At 45.8% G+C, this 17390-nt stretch overlaps 1 protein-coding gene across 1 annotated transcript in view; it reads right to left on the reverse strand.

The window, feature by feature from the left end:
* Positions 1-8584: 8584 nt before the first annotated feature.
* The window catches only part of ESR1 (estrogen receptor 1), a 274532-nt gene continuing 265726 nt past the window's right edge, over positions 8585-17390 (reverse strand). The window contains exons 7-8 of the mRNA XM_047103088.1: positions 14712-14895; positions 8585-10629 (exon numbers count right to left, since the gene is read on the reverse strand). Coding sequence (XP_046959044.1) covers positions 10395-10629; positions 14712-14895 — 419 coding nt within the window. The 3' untranslated portion in view covers positions 8585-10394. The remainder of the gene's footprint in view (positions 10630-14711; positions 14896-17390) is intronic.

Below are 17390 nucleotides of genomic sequence, written 5' to 3' on the forward strand. Positions count from 1 at the left end.
GGATTTTGTTGGGGGTGGGATGGGGCCAGGGCCGTAATGTCGTCTTTGGGATGGAAATGGCATCTCCTTTCCTGGGTAAGAGACACAGAAGTTTCCACAAATCTTCTAGGCTCTCTGAGATCATGTTGTTCATGTCCTAGTCGGAGCACCTGCCAGGTCAGTGGTCCTCATTCTTCCCTCTGTGAGTGCCGACGTCAGGAGGGCAAGTGTTCTGGCCCCTGTACAGAGTGACTTTCTCAGGGCTGGGGACGTCCCACTGGCAGAGAGAGCGCACAAGGGGCTTCCGGAGCTCAGCAGGAAAGGGAGGATTGGGACCAGGATGGTGACATAGTTTGGCAGGTGATAAACCTAAAATATCCTAAAGGATATTTGACTGGATATGGAACACGGGAAATTTGAGAGGGCACCTGTTCTATCTTTCTGCCTCTGTGCAAGCATAGAAATTAAAAAATCTCCATATTGCCTTAACTCTTTGATGTTGTCTTTCCATTATTTTTTATTTTTTATTTATTAAAAAAAATTTTTTAACGTTTATTATTGAGAGACAGACACAGAGTGTGAGCAGGGGAGGGGCAGAGAGAGAGGGAGACATAGAATCCGAAGCAGGCTCAGAGCCCGACGCGGGGCTCGAACTCACAAACCATGAGATGACCTGAGCCGAAGCTGGACACTTAACCGACTGAGCCACCCTGGTGCCCCCCCTCCGATTATTTTTTAAAAATTTTTTTTTTCAACGTTTATTTATTTTTGGGACAGAGAGAGACAGAGCATGAACGGGGGAGGGGCAGAGAGAGAGGGAGACACAGAATCGGAAGCAGGCTCCAGGCTCTGAGCCATCAGCCCAGAGCCCGACGCGGGGCTCGAACTCACGGACCGTGAGATCGTGACCTGGCTGAAGTCGGACGCTTAACCGACTGCGCCACCCAGGTGCCCCGACGATTATTTTTTTAAACACAATTCAAACTTAGCAGCCTCTTCCCGTAGTAAGAAGCCTGGAGCCACCTGGGGTTCCGTTGTTTTGGGGTTCAGGTCTTTGTACTTCCTGGACCCGGGCTCCCGTGATCCTCAGCTAGAAGCAGTTGGTACCAACATGGCCAAGTGATGAAAACAAGTTTCTCCATCCAAACCTCCTGTTTTTTTCTCATAAATCTACTCATGCTTTTCCTTATATGCATTTTTTTTTTTTTTTGCACTCAAGAATGGATTTGATTGTAAGGATAGTTAGGGGGTGTTTTTAAACATTAAGTAATACTTTCAAACATAAGCAAATGGGTCACTTGCTCTGATTTGTACTCCACTCTTAGTGAAGCAGGTCTCAGTTCATTTCGGCACCTTTGGCCCTTCCCTTCCTTTCGAAGGATGTGCTCGCGCGTGCAGTGGAGCCCCAGAAACCCAGCTGCACCTGGCGTCTTCGGGGGCCTGGGGTGACACACACATCAGTTCCCGCTCATAGTCACAGGATTCCCTGCTGTGACTGCGCCTTCTTCTTTTTCCTTCCTCCCCTCCAGCCTGTGACCCGGGCCCTGGGTATTCACACATGTTCTTTCTGCTTGTAAATGTGGAAAAACTCAAGAATCTTTACAGCTTAACCTCTGTTGAGCCTGGGGCGAACCCAAGAATTCAATCAGCCCATAAAAATGTTTACCAGCTCACAAACCTTTCATTGGCCTTTCCCACAATTATTGATTTCCCCACGAGAAAGGCATCTGATGACATGTTGAGTGCTGTAGAAAGCCCAGCAGTGCACAGAGTCTGGAAAGTCACCCAGAGCACTATCTCGTGCCTTCTGAGTAGCTCTTGGCGGTGTCCCGAATTGGCCACTTTGGAGCCCTTTCCTCTGCTCCTAGCTGGCCGGGCCACTGAGCTTTTCCCGCCATTTCAAAATCACTCCTGAAAATGTTTCCCTGAATGCTTCCTTGCTTCAGTTTGCTGTTTTTCCCCTTTACTTTCATCTAGTTAGGATGAAAGCTACCATTTTGTCAGTTCTGCACAGACCCCGGAGGCCTTGGCTGTGCGCTGTGGCCTCGCTCCTGGGCCATGAGAGAGGAGCTGGTCTTGTGCCAAAGGGAGTGAGCCCAGCCCAGGGACAGTCGCCTCTGAAGGTGCCGTTGCTGCTAGGGTGCCGCTGCCTCAGACTTCAAGGTCTCAGGTCATCAGCTGGAAATAGAGCTCCTTGTGGTGCCAAAGGCACAGAGGAAAATCACTCCGCAGCTCACCTGCTGCTCCTGGCCGAAACCGGGGGCAGGAAGGGTGCCTGGTACAACCTCAGAAACCAAAAGGCTGGCCCTGAGTGCCAGGGATGCTAGCAAAAGAAGTGCTTCTCAAGCTTTCCTATCCAAGGGGCACCGCCAGAGAGGGGGACACAATTTTTTTCAGAACTCGGACATAGCGTCAGGCTTTCTGTCCGAAATGCCACATTTCTTTTTAAAGAGTCACATTCTGCCTTAAACGTTCATGTGAATTTTTCTACCTCTAAAATGTCGAACTTGTTTAAATACAAAATTAGCACTTTTATCTGGTTTTGATTAAAATGTCATACGTACTATGTGGCTGTAACCCCCAAGAAGCGCAAGCCCCAGTTTTTAAAGTGGGAATCTTTTTTCCAGTCAGGAGAACTGATCAAGTGGCCACCATTCAGGAGGTTTCTGATCCTGGGAGCCTCACTTAACTCTGTCGATCCTTCGTTTCCTCTCCTGCAAAGTAAGGACCCTAATATATCTACCCTCGTCTCACAGCTGTAAAGGTTACCTGGAAAAAAATTTGTAAAAAGTGTCTATCTTGAACAAACATCTCTCCCCTGGACTTACCACTACTCTTTTGGTGGTAGCTATAAATATTGCAATTTAAAGCAACCATGAGTGTGAAAACTAGCTTTTTTTAATTTTTTCTTATTTTTTAAATTTTTTTAACGTTTATTTATTTTTGAGAGACAGAGAGAGCGCAAATGGGGGAAGGGCAGAGAGCAGGAGACACAGAATCCAAAGCAGGCTCCAGGATCTGAGCTGTCAGCACAGAGCCCAACCCCAATGCGAGGCTCAAACCCACAAACAATGTGACCATGACCTGAGCTAAGTCAGTTGCTTAAGTGACTGAGACGCCCAGGCTCCCCATAAAACTAGCTTCTTAAAAAAAAATGTTTATTTCTTTTTTAGAGAGAGCGTGAGCATGAGTGGGGGCGGGGCAGAGAGAGGGGGAGAGAGGTAATCTCAAGCAAGCTCCAAGTGTCAGCGAGGAGCCTGACATAGGGCTCAATCTCGCAAATTGCAAGATCGTGACCTGAGCTGAAACCAAGAGTTGGACGCTTAACCGACTGAGCCACCCAGGCGCCCCAAGGAGAAATCTTGAAAGCACCAAGGAAAAGGTGACTCATCAGATACTGGTGAGAATCAGAAGGATTGAAAGAGTAGAAGCCAGGAGTAGGGTGATGCCTTCAAAGTGCTCAGAGCAAAACTGTCAACGAAGAATTCTATATTCAGAAAAATCACCCTTCAAAAATGAAGGTGAAATAAATACGTAACAAGATGAACAAAGAGCATTCACGGCTGGTAGACTTGCCCTGCAAGAAACACTGTAGGAATTCCTTCAGGCTGAAGGAAAATGACACCAGACAGTAACTCAAATCCACAGGAAGAAATGAAGAGCATCGAAAATGGTAAATATATGGATTGATATAAAAAAAAGTCTGTAAGTATATTGTTTTCCCACTTTTTGTATTTAAGTTGTATAAGCCAACAAGAATAACATTTTATAGTTGGGTTTATGCCACATATAGATAGGACACTTATGACAATAATACTATAAAGCACAAGGGAAAGAACAGAGCTATATTGGAGCAAAGATATTTTATTTTATCAGATTTATGTTAGTATGAATCTGAAAAGACTGTGACAGATTAGGATGCACACTGGAAGAGCAATCGCTAAGAAAATTTAAAAATAGTAAAAAAAAAAATAACCAAAAATCTAGACTGGTACCCTAAAGATATTTATTTAAACAACAAAAAAAGAGGAGGGGCCAGTAAGGAGGAATACAGGAATGAAAGAGACAGGAGACATGTACAAAACAATAACAAAATGGCAAATGTCAATCCAAACCTGTCAGATTCCATTAAATGTAAATGCTCACAGAGGGTAGTAACAAAACAACAGTGCTAGCCAATACCTACAACAACTTACTACCTGTAGGTCATGTAGCAGGCACTTTAGATATTTCTCGCTTTTAATCTTCATGATAGCACTATAGGGTGAGTATTATTCTTATTTCCATCTTATTTATCTATTTATTTATTATTTTAGTATTATTATTTTAAAAAATATAATGTATTGTCAAGTTGGCTGACATAGAGTGTATACAGTGTGCCCTTGGTTTCAGGAGTAGATTCCCATGATTCATCACTTACATACAACACCCAGTACTCATGCCAACCAGTGCCCTCCTCAATGCCCATACCCATCTTCCCTTCTCCCTCACCCACCCTCGCCATCAATCCTCAGTTTGTTCTCTGTATTTAAGAGTCTCTCATGGTTTGCCTCCCTCTATGTTTGAAACTACTTTTTTCCCCTTCCCCTCCCCCATGGTCTTCTGTTTAGTTTCTCAAATTCCACATATAGTGAAAACACATGGTGCCTGTCTTTCTCTGATTTATTTCACTTAGCATAATACCCTCCAGTTCCATCCATGTTGTTGCAAACGGCAAGATTTCAGTCTTTCTCATTGCCAAGTAGTATTCCATTGTATTTATAAACCACATCTTCTTTATCCATTCATCAGTTGAGGGGCATTTGGCTTGTTTCCATAATTTGGCTATTGTCGATAGCACTGATATAAACTTTGGGGTACATGTGCCCCTGTGAATCAGCACTCCTGTATCCTTTGGATAAATTCCTAGTGGTGCTATTGCTGGGTCATAGGGTAGCTCTATTTTTAATTTTTTGAGGAACCTCCACACTGTTCTCCAGTGCGGCTGCATCACTTTGCATTCCCGCCAACAGTGCAAGAGGGTTCCTATTTCTCCATATACTCACCAACATCTGTTATTTCCTGAGCCGTCCATTTTAGACATGAGGAAACAAGGAGAATTGGGTTCAAATAACTTGCCCAGGGATGATAGGACTAGAATACAAAAGAGCTTCTTGAGTATCAAAAGGACTCAACGATGTGAAAAACGTAAAGTCCCTCTAATGAAGAAGTGAGTGCAGACATGTGGGAGGAGAGGCCTCAGGGGAGGGAGAAGCTGTACCATCCACTGTGCTTAAGTGCTTTCCATGAGTTACCCCATCTGGTCTTCACAGCCACACTTCAAGGCAGGTGACACTGTTCTTTCTCTTTACAGGAGAAGAAACTGAGGCACTGTGCAATTACTTGGCACCAGGTCACACAATAAATGGGAGAATGAGTCTTCCAACTGAGTAACCTAGCTGTAGAGCCTGTACTATTGTATCATGTTGCCCCTTAGTCACACTATTTTCCCCCACCTCATCCATTAAATTACAGAGAAAAGGGAAAAAAAGGAGCCTGCGGGTAGCTCTAAAAAAGGAGGGGAGTCCTAAAATGGAAACCAGAGGTGGGATGGGGTGGGGATGCACTGGTCATTCGTGTCTTACCGTCATGATGGGGAGAGGGTTTTGAGCAAATTATGTAAGTTTCGGATTGTTCATTCACACTCACTCTTTCATTCACAAGTAACCACTCTCAAGCTTCTTTCTTCCCCCTTACAGGGGATGCGAGAGGGTTAGCTATTAGAAAACAACCAGTTTTTTAAGAAGCACCTCATGGAATCTTCCCAACTACCCTGTGAATTAGGTGTCACTGTCACGTTTTGTTGATGAGGAAGCGGAGGCTCTGAAAAACTCATTGCCAATGATCATAAACCTCATATGTGGTGGGCCCAAGCAGTGAGGCCAGTCTGCCTGCCTCCAGTGTCCACACACCTCCTCCTAGGCCTGGTGAGAGGGATCCTGGCATCAGACTGATCTTTAAGAGTCACTGTGTTCTTCAGATGCATTCCATCACCTTGATTTGAGGCAGTCAGTGGTGAGCCGTTAGCAAGAAGGGAGTTTACATAAAACAAGCCTGTTGTCATTTGTTTAATTTTTTATTTGAACATCAAACAGATTGAGAAAATTGTTTACAGTGCTTGAGCATCCCACTGGACTCCTTACTTTTTAAAGGTGCAAAAGAGGTTTACAATTGTGTTCCATTAAACAAAGCAAAGCTGCAACAAAACAGAATCACATCGATAATAGTATGCATCAGCGAAAAGGCATATTAAACCGTGAGACACAATTTGGCATTTCAGCCTTTTCCCATAAAACAAGAGCTCTACATTGAAGAATATGTTGTGTACAAAAAGCATTGTTTATAAGCTGTGAGAGAACATAAACTGGCATAATGTCACTTATGAATTCAAGTCTCTATGACCAATGACCTCTCTGTAAATGCAAAGGGGTCCACATCTCAGGCACCTGCTCATGGGGCTGAATGTTGTTTCCAGGGTACACAGCTCTATACAAAGACACTGAAGATGGATTTGGAACATGGCAGCATTTACATATTTAAAAAGTTCAGGCACATTTGGATGCAAAAAAAAAAAAAAGAATAGAAATTTTTCTTCAATCTCTGAAAGACAGTGCAAAATTGAAGTGCCATAACAGAGGCAGCGATTACTTAGAAAACAATTTTAAACGACTTAGAAAGAGGCCACACTCACTTTAATCCAGATGAAAAGGAAATGCAGTTAGAAACAGAGGAATCACACTAATGAAAAGATGAATATTTGGGACCAACCACAGTTTAATTCATTTGCTCCAGTTGAGAGTAAGTTTTCAGGGAGTTCACCTGGGAAGAGTGCAGTGGATTCTGGATCATCCTCCCAAGCCTTGTACTGAAAAGAATCATGGTTGCCTCATAAACTACTATACAACTCTATTTGCCTTCCAAATAACTAGTTTCCCAAAGCAGATTTGCCTGTGAATATTAGACATTACTACGGTCCTAGTGACCATTCCCGGCATCCACAGGCCATCTCAGAGTAGGAAAGTATGAATAGGAAGGGATTTGGAATTGGTTTCATGTAGGGGTACTCTAAACCGATGGCCTAAATCAGTGGCCATTTCAATGTATAAGATTTTCATGCGAGAACACCTTAATGTGATCAAGAGTAAATTATCGGTAAGTCCCTTATTTGTTCAGCCCCCAGAAGGCATGGGATATGGCATGGTTAGACGGCCTTGCAAGATTAACAGGAAAATCTAACCAATGACTGAACTTCCTTAGGGACTGGATTTTGCGACCTACGTAGGGTCTTCTCTTTGGATGAACTAGCCTCTCTGATTGTTGCATGACAGCATTACGGAATCATTACCATAGTAAACTGCAAGCCTGGAGCTTGGCAATGGCCAAAAGAACCATAGACCGCTAGCAGTTCCTTAGACTTAGACCTTAGACCGTGGATGACGCTTGTTCTTCCATAGAATTCCAGCTGCCATTTTAGAAATGGCTGTCATTTGTACTTTACAGGACACGAGTGGAATACAGAACCCCGGTGCATACCCCAGGTGCCAGTATCGATCTGCCTCAAAATACTTTCAAGGCTTTTATTACTGTATTTCCCACTCTCCAAATTCCTGACCCTAGTTCCCCACCCTACCCTAACCCCAGGTTGATTATGTCTTTCAAAACTTAAATTGCCTCCGAGTGTGGAGGGGGTGGGGAAGACAACATGTTCCCTACCCCCAACAGCAGTATCAGCTGCAAAGTGTCAGCTGTCCATTAGTGGCACTTCAAATAAGAACAAGAAGAGATTTCTAAAATTATTTGAGATTCCTGGGCTAACACTCCAACCATCTGGTGTTCTCTGCCCATTTCAAATGTAGTAGTATCTTAACATGAATACAAACACATTAGATGAATAATGTAAAGCCCTCCACTTTATTATTGTTTGGATTTAGCTGGTATTACATCATCTATAGTACTAGAATTTTTTTGTCTGTTTTTATTTTTTTAAAAGAAAATCTAAGTATAAACATTAAAAAGAACCCACTGACCCATTAGGTACTGTCCAAAAATATTACTACTGATATTTTGGTAAAGCAAAATTAGCTGCCCTGAATAATTTTCCTTTGCAGGCATAATCTCTGCTACATAAGATTGTCTATCATTCAATATCCAACAATAGGCATCTGGATTAGTGCTATTTTGTCTACTGTGGATACAAAAGTTGATATGAAATGTGATCTTCATTTAAATGAATAATCACCAGGCCTTAGGCATCAATGACCGCATACATGACAAGGTAGCTCTACAAAAAAAAAACTAAATATTTTTCGTGGGTTTTGCATGTTAACCCAGTCAAATTAAATCCAGAACGGAATTACTACATTCAATTGTCTGATAAACAAGCATTGCAATTTCAAAAACAAAATATATTATACTACATAAGGTGCTTCTTAAACAAAAACAAAAGAATTATGTTCTAAACATATCCTTACTGCAGATACACAAAATTGCCCCTAAATTCAGATGCACATAAAATGAAAAAAAACTTAACTTTTTTTTTTTTTTTTGGCCCTCCCAGGTTCCCAGTCCTTTGGTGATCGCTTACTAAGTAATCAAAAATGAATGAAATCCACCTTTTGAAACAGGCGTCCCAAGAGATGCCCTCGAAGCTTGGCTGTGTTGTTGGCTAACACATCACCTCTCAATGGGGTTCAAATCATAGAAACTGAAGTCACTGGAGGAAACCAGACTTACTTTTTGGCTGAGAAGAAGAGATGACCCATAGTTGGCTCTGGAGATGCAAAGGCCTGGGGAAGACTGCCCTGTGGCCCCAGCGAGCCTTTCTGGTTTAGCCTATAGGTCAACGGACTCCTATGGCCCAACTTTAGACATGCGCGCTTGGCTTATGAAGTTGGATGAAATGAGCTTTGGGGGAAGTTTGTTCCCCAAGGCCAAACCCTGGTTGTTGGATGAGCTCTAGACAACCAAGAACACACGTAGGCTGACCAGGTCCCCGGCAACCCCAGTAGGGTGTCTCTGATCCCGACCCTCTGGCCCCGTCACCCCAAAGTGTGCTGGGAAAACCTCAGGAATGCGGCTTTCTACTGCTGCTGCTGCCAGCCAGGGTGGCAAGGACAGAAGGGCTTCCCACGGATCCCAGGGCAGCCCCACAGTGCACATGGGGCCTGCCAGGGGCTCTCGGGGTTACCTGCGGCCTGTGCAGGTCCACCATGAGCCTCTCAGGTTTATCTGGTTTCTGCCCTCCTGTTCTCCAAGACTTACAATAATCGTGCACATTTACTATTTACCCCAGTTCCCCAGGGCTAAAGGTGTCACCAGGGTGCCCACTCTTTTGAACCGTTCTTGGTCATATGCTGGGCACTACAAGCGACTAATTCACCTTCCGTGTGAAGTCACACACCAGGGAGATCTGAGTAGAGCGCCCTCTGCTGGCAAGTGTGAGACCACACCAGAACAGGTCCTGAAGCGGATTTACTTCAAGTCCTGAGGGGAGAGGGCTTTCTCTCATAAAATGAAAACAAAACAAAACAAAACAAAACAAACAAAACAAAACAAACAAAACACAAGAATTTATCCCTCAAAGGGAAACTGGTATATGTAGAGGTGACTTAATTGGGATCAACTTGCTGTTGATGGGTCCATGGGAAGCAAGAATTAACTGGAACCCATGACCTGTGTGTACATAGTGTTCTCAAAAACCAGTGGAGGAGCATTCAGCAAATCTGAAGGTGCAGTGTATTAAGTTGACAACGTTTTGACAGGGGACCTTCCTTCTCTGTGGGCATCTTGTATTCCTATAGGGCAAATGAATAGACAATCACTGAACATTCTGCCTACAGCCATGCAACAGAGCAAAAGCTTTAAGGTATTACTTTAATAAAACGATCCGTTACTATAGGAATACAAGATGATGCCATAATGAACCCTTGACCTAGCTTTCTCCAAGTCAGCAATTAAAGGAGCCACTGTCACGCCTTTCCTGTGGCTTTTTCTTAGAGCCAGTAAACGCTTCACGGAGATGAAATGTCCACTCTCCAGGCCTGGGTCTCAACGAGTAGCTTAAATGCACAGTCACCTGAGTCCCAGCTCATAGACTGAGTTCAGTCATGAAAAGTTACAGAATCCTCATGCTTAGCAACGTAGCAAAGGGGGCAGAGAGAGCCATTACAAAGAATTTAGCCCTGGAATCCCTTTGGCTGTTCCCAAAAGAAGGCGTGCCACTAAGAACTGAGCAAGCAGACGGATGGCCACTCATATTAGGAAGCCACGATGGCGGATGCATGCCGAGTGCGAGTAGGAGAACTCTGCTATCGTGATGCATGATGTGGGTAACGTGCTGCAGGGATTCTCAGGACCCTGGGGGAGCCTGGGAGCTCTCAGACTGTGGTGGGGAAAGCCCCTGCCTCCTCGGTGATGTAATATGCTTGCAAGGAATGTGCTGAAGTTGAGCCCGTGGTGGCCAGCTGGCTCTGGTTCGTCTCCTCCATGGGTGCGCTCCCCCGGTTGGCTGGGGCGTGCAGGCGGTGGGCGTCCAGCATCTCCAACAGCAGGTCGTAGAGAGGCACTATGTTTTTGCACTTCATGTTGTACAGGTGCTCCATGCCCTTGTTACTGCGGGTGGGAAGACACAAAGGGGACCGCTTTAGAGCGTCGCAAGCTCGAGGCCTGCCGAGACTCCAAGGAAGGGGAAACTAGGGAAACTTCAAAGACACCGGCATGCCGATCTTTGTCCCTGTTGAAAGAGCCATTCCAGGATTTGTTATGCGGGCGACTTCCTTCCACTGACTCAAATGAGGTTCTGTTCCCCGCTATTGCATCTAACAAGAGAATGGAGATGATCCAGTCACTCTAGTCATGTAGAAGGGAGGTTTTTAAACGTGTAGAACAGTTCAAGAACTTCCCTTGTTTAAAATGTTCCAGCTCTTTGCCATTTTGTCGGAATACGCTCTAAATTTCTTTCCATGCTCTGCAAGGTCTAACTGATGTGCTTCCATCTACCTCTCCTAGCTCCCCCGGCCTCTCTCCCCTAGCTCACGCTCTTTACTTCTGCTGAGCTTTCTAAGAAAGAGCTTGAAGAAAGTGAGCTCTTTACTCCCAGACTCAGGTATCTGCCCTTTCTGTTCCCTCTGCCTGGATGTTCTTCCCCTAAATCTTTTTTTTTTTTTTAACATTTATTTATTTTTGAGAGAGAGAGAGCGCGCACACGTGAGCGGCAGAGGGGCAGAGAGGGAAGGAGACACAGAATCCAAAGCAGGCTCCAGGCTCTGAGCTGTCGGCACAGAGCACGACGTGGGGCTTGAACCCACGAACCATGAGATCATAACCTGAGCTGAAGCTGGATGCTTAACCGACTGAGCCACCCAGGTGCCCCTCTTCCCCCAAATCTTCAGACGCCACCTCCCTTGGAAGTCCTTTTGCTGCCACAGTGGCTGTGACCTCAGGGCCTACAGCGTTAGCTGCTCTCTTTCACTTACTCTGTTTTCCTCCCAGCACTATGACAACCTGAAATTGCTCTCTGTACATATGCATGCTTATTCCTTCCTCCAGGCATGTGTGCCCACATAAACACACACACACACACACACACACAGGGCAGGCTCCTCGAGGGGCAGTAATTTGCCCATTCTGCAGGCCTGGAACAGTGCCAAGAATGTGGTAAATGCTCAGAAAATATGGGGCAAATGGATACAGGGAAATGTAGGCAAATGGCATTTCTCCTTTTAACCGCTGTCCCCCGCCCTCTGCCAGCTACAACTTTGCTCTTTCTCCCACCACGCCACCCATAGAAAAAACACAGAACAACCATTTAGGGAGCTTGAAATTGTTTAGAAAGAATGATGTGTCATGAGTAGGCAGGACCAAATACCCTAGAAAATATTGGCATTTTTAGTAGGGGAAAAGTCGCATGAGCTGGAGACATGCCAGAAAAACACAGCATCAAACTATTCAGGTCTTACAACACCACAACCTAATTACACATCTAAGTGTGTGTGTATGTGTGTGTTTTTTTAATTTAAAAATGCTGTTAATGCTAAATGCCCACTGGATCTCACACTGTCTTCCTCTTGCAACCTAATGAATCATTTATAGTCACATGAAATCTGGGTGTTAAGTTCTCTGAGTAACAACATATGGCTGGGGCCAACCTTAATAAAACAGAGCTAGATTGGCTGCAATAAGGCACCAAAAACATTAGTGTGTGTGTGTGTGTGTGTGTGCACCCAAGTGAGCGAGAGAGAAAATGCTCAAATCTAGTAGATTAGCAGCTTCTCTCCAGCTTTTGCACAATTGAGACAAACTCTTCAGAGCTCTCTCACCGCTGCTGCCCTCTACATAGGCCGACAAAAGTACTAAAGCCTATAAATTTAGTGCAGACATATTTGGGTATTCGCTAATCAGGCTTGCTAATGCTGAAAAGCAGTTGACAGATTTGAAGACTCAGCAATTCCTACCGGAGAATAAAAACCTTCATCTGTAATACATGGTTTCCATGACATCTTTGAAATTCCCAGCCCAGAGTAAATGTTAACACACTTCTTCTAGGGGAAGGTTCCTCTCTCAGCCAGGTAACGTGGTAGAGGGTTGTTACTCTGACGCACTCCTGCTTCCCTCTTTGTAATATTCATAAAAATAAATGGGAAAGGATTAGAAATGTGTGGGCTGAATGCAATCTTGCCGCTTGATGCTTAATCTTGAGGTTTGAAAGCGCCTTACAAATTAAGCCAACCCCTCAGACACCATGCCCTTCCCTCATAGCCACTAAGAGAAGAAATTACATTTTCGTTCCGAGGGTCTGAGTGTAAGCCCAAGGTCATATAGACGTCATCATGCATGGCTCTCTGATCTCTCATTTCTAGGGCCTTTCTGGAGTAAAGAATATACCAACTGCTTATTTCTTCCCTGCAGCCAGAGTTCTGTTCATGGGAATAGTATCCATTAAGCGTCTAGCCAGCCACATGACGTGACCATTTGAAATAGAAATGAAGCCACTTTGTCCTTTTGGCACAGAGAGGCTCTTACTTCCTCTGCTAATACCCTTCCTTAACCCCTACACAAAATATTTATCGAGTAGTTACTATGTGCCAAGCCCTATGCTAGGACGTATTAGGTGCACAGATTATGCATGATGGATTGTGACAACTGCCTCAAAGGGTGTACAGTCTAACTGGGGCAGAGAGAAAACAAGACGCGAAATAACGATCAGGAAGAATAGGGTATAAATCCCAGCTGGGTTAAGGGTCAGGAGATGCCTCCTGAAAAGAATATCTCAGCCATGATGGATTAGCTTACTGTTCTGAAATACTCCCTCCCTGTGCCCATGCTCCTGATCTTGACTTGAAGCCTCATCAAGTGATGTGTTGGCCAACAGAATGTTGTAGATATCACTTAACTAAAAGATCAAAATGCACTTGCCCTTATAGGCTTGCTTTCCTGTACCTCTGCCATTGCCGTGAGAACGATATGTCCCAGCTAACCTGTGGGGACAGGAGGATAAAGGACACACGGAGCAGTCACCTGGCCAGCCTGCAGCTTGAAGCAGAGTCCCCCGGCTGTGCCCAGCTGTCCCACAGGCGGGAGGGAACCCAGCGGGGATGGACAGAGCTGCCAGCCGATGTATAACCTGGAGTTGCCCACCCGTGACTCAGAGAACAAAGGTGCCTGGCCAGAGCTCGGACTACCAGGAAGTTAAGTAGGAAGTTAAGTAACCGCTGGAGCACAGAAGTTGTACAAGCAAAATAAAGGAACTTACACTTGTATCTAAAGCGATGGGAAGCTGAGGGTTTTAAATAAAGGAATGGGGTGATCAGATGTGGTATTAGGACGGCCACTGTGGCTCTGGGTGGAGAATGGGTTAGGAAGGGTCAAGACTGAAGGCAGGGAGGTATGTTTGGTGGCCTCTGCAGAAATCCAAAAGGAAATGATGGTGGCTTGGATGAGGGTAACAGCCGTGAGGGGTGACAAGAAGGGATCTGAGAGGAATGGAAGAATCAATGGCGATTCTCTGTGCGCTGTAGGGACCGAGATTCTCTCAGGATTTCTTTTTTCTTCTCTTTTTAAAAAAACATTTCTTTAATGTTTCTTTTTGAGAGTGAGAGAGCATGAGCTGGGGAGCGGCAGAGAGAGAGGCGGGTTCAGAGGAGCCAAAGCAGGCTCTGTGCTGACAGCAGAGAGTCTGATGCGGGGCTCGAACTCATGAACCGTGAGATCATGACCTGAGCCACAGTCGGACGCTTAACCGACTGAGCCACCTGGGTGCCCCCGGGTTTCCAACTGTAAATAGGGGGAGCGTGATGCAGGAACCGTAATGGACGTGCCGGGTGCCTTCAGAGGACAGCTGTGTTCACGCACCCGCCTTGAGTGGTGAGATAAAACGAATGATCAAACATTGCCATCCTCCCTCTGCCCGCACACCACACACTCCTCCCCCCATCAGACCTTGTGCAGGCTTCAAACTGGGTGCAAATATCATTTCCTCTATGAAGCCTCTCTGACACCTGCCCCACGCCCTAGACAGATTTCCTTCTTCCCTCCTCCGTCGTCCCATAGCGTTTCTGCTTATTATGTCCTGGGAACTGTTCCGAGGGCGCTATCTGTATTCAGGCGTCAGCCCTTCCCGGCCCAGCGGTAGCACGTTTGAGGGCTTGTGTTCATTACGGGGCTCCCGGGGGGGGGGGGACCCAAGGATGCCTCACCTCATGTGCCTGATGTGGGACAGGATGAGGAGGAGCTGGGCCAGACGCCGGTGCTGCTGCTGCAGAGACAGGCCCGCTTTGGCCATCAGGTGGATCAAGGTGTCTGTGATCTTGTCCAAGACACGATGGATATGGTCCTTCTCTTCCAGAGACTTCAGGGTGCTGGACAGAAATGTGTACACTCCTGAATGCGCAGAGAGAGAGTGAGACAGAGAAACTCCAAGACGACGAGGTCTAGGAGACTGGCAGCACGTGCGGGATATAAAACCCAGCCAGCGCCAGTGCCCCCCCACCCCCCACCGCCCCCAGCACAGCAGGGCAGGAGTCTGGGACCCGCTCCATCTGAGCAACGGCATGAAATTCCTACTCAGTATACATGTCTGAGAACACCGAGAAACCTATCAGGCCTCCCACGTGTGCGCCAATTTCTGGGACTTGTCATCACGATCCCCAGGAATGGCACTGTTAGCCTCGGGGTTGTGATGGTTATACCAGCCACTCCTTCTCTGTCCCGTCTGACATCAACATAAACTATCCCACTAACGCTGACGACAAACCCCTGAGAGAGGCGTTATTATTCCTCTCCCATGAAGAAAACAAAGGGCAGAGAGATGCATGAACCTGCTAAGAAAACTTAGGACAAAGCAGAGCCGGGAAGGAAGCCCAATGCACTGACTCCACATGTGATCATTATCATGTGACATTCTTGTGAGATGCACAGACAGCAAGAATGACCTGTGAAGTGACTGACAGGTAATTTTCCCAGGTAGGATCTACCTTGCTGTTATGTTTCAGATGAGGTTTCAGATGAGGCTTAGGCCCTTCCTACTTTTCCTCCTCAACTGAAAGGTTTATGGTGGGTGGGCGCAGAGGACCACGGGAACTGTTGTTTTTCACTGGGAGGCGTGTTTTGTTTTGTTTTGTTTTTTTCCCTCTTGCCTTTCTTCTGGAAACAGATCCTACTCCCTGGGCCACAGGTAGACTCAGGACTGAAATGAGACAATCAGGGGATGCCTGGGTGGCTCAGTCAGTTGGGCATCTGACTCCAGCTCAGGTCATGATGTCACAGTTTGTGAGTTTGAGCCCCACATTGGGCTCCCTGCTGTCAGCACAGAGCCTGCTTCAGATCCTCAGTCTCCCTCTCTCTCTGACCCTCTCGGGCTCATTCTCTCTCTCTCTCTCTCAAAAATAAATAAACATTAAAAAAAAAAAAGAAATGAGACAATCAGGCCACTCTATTCTTTGGGACAGTATTAGCCCTGAGCTAGACAGTCAGAGCTTTTTCTGGAGTTGTATATGGACGTTGTGAAACAGAAACTCTTTCCTCTAGATTGCTGAGCTTGGAGGGTGAGAATAGTGACTCTCAGGTGTGGCACCATCCCTGCTCATGGAGCTCCCATGTGCAGAACGGAGCTGAGCAACAGAATGCAGAAGTAATAGTTATATGAGGGGTAGGGGGGAAATCCCGGTTCAGGCACAAGGTCCTATTCTCACACTGTTTTCTTTTGACCTTATAACTTCTATAGTATCCTTTCTAACACATGAACCCATAAATTCCCTTTTAAAAACTTTTTTTAACATTTATTTATTTTCGAGAGACAGAGCACGAGCAGAGGAGGGGCGGAGAGAGGGAGACACAGAATCGGAAGCAGGCTCCGGCCTCTGAGGTGTCAGCACAGAGCCCGATGCAGGGCTCGTACCCACGAACCGTGAGATCATGACCTGAGCCAAAGTCAGACGCTCAACCAACTGAGCCACCCAGGCACCCTATAAATTCCCTTTTTTGTTTAAGACAGTGTGAGCTGGTTTCTGTCACTTGTAACAAAAAGAATCCTGATCATCTGAGTTGGGAACTCAGCCCAAGGACCAGAGGAAGGTGAGTGATAAAGAGGCGGCAAGTATTCAGAGCAAGAGGAGGGCAGGATGGGTCAATCCTGTCATAGGACCACAAAGATGGATTTTCTATCAAGTAAACACTCGAGAAATAAACTCCATTCTGCCGAATCATACCGTCCTACAGAGAGCAGATGATGCTGTATTTTTCTCCAGGTGATGCATTATGTATTTAGCAACATCTTTTTCAGTCTTATTTCTTCTCAGCCCACTGGCCCCCTCATAGATTTCTTCTCCTCCCCATCCTCTCCCCATCCTCACTGGTACCTTCAAGCTAAGTCCCCTACGTTTATTAATGTCTGACTTTGTACTGCTACAATTCTTTCCTTTAGCAGGCTGTGATGTGATGACAGTTACTGCCCACACCGCAACCCGGAGGTCGGCAATGGGGAAAATACCTATGCAGTGGAACTCATAGTAAACAGTGGTGATTGCCCAGAATGGAAAATGGCTAAGCTTTAGAACAAATACAACAACAACAAAACCAGGATGGTCGGGATCTTGGCTTACATGCAGTTGAATACAATATGTAGCTTTTCGTACCCAGAGGCACTTGGATCCAAAGCAAATAGACCACAGAATGAGTAAGCAATAGACAGGCAGTGAAATAAGGAAGAAATTGCCGGATTCCTTCACTTAACGTTCCATGTGAACTGTTGACAGAGAAAGAACGTGTCCGTTAGAAATTGGGCAACTGTCCAGTGGCCTCGGGGTTGGCCTGGAAGTGATGGATGGCAGGAGGGTTGTGCACCAGTGGGTTAGGGTGAGGGGCACCTCCGAGCAGCC

The sequence above is a fragment of the Lynx rufus genome, unplaced genomic scaffold (genome assembly GCF_022079265.1).
Source record: "Lynx rufus isolate CCGP_SWC_20201006 ecotype Redwood Valley unplaced genomic scaffold, mLynRuf1.p SCAF_6, whole genome shotgun sequence".
Lineage (NCBI taxonomy): Eukaryota > Metazoa > Chordata > Mammalia > Carnivora > Felidae > Lynx > Lynx rufus.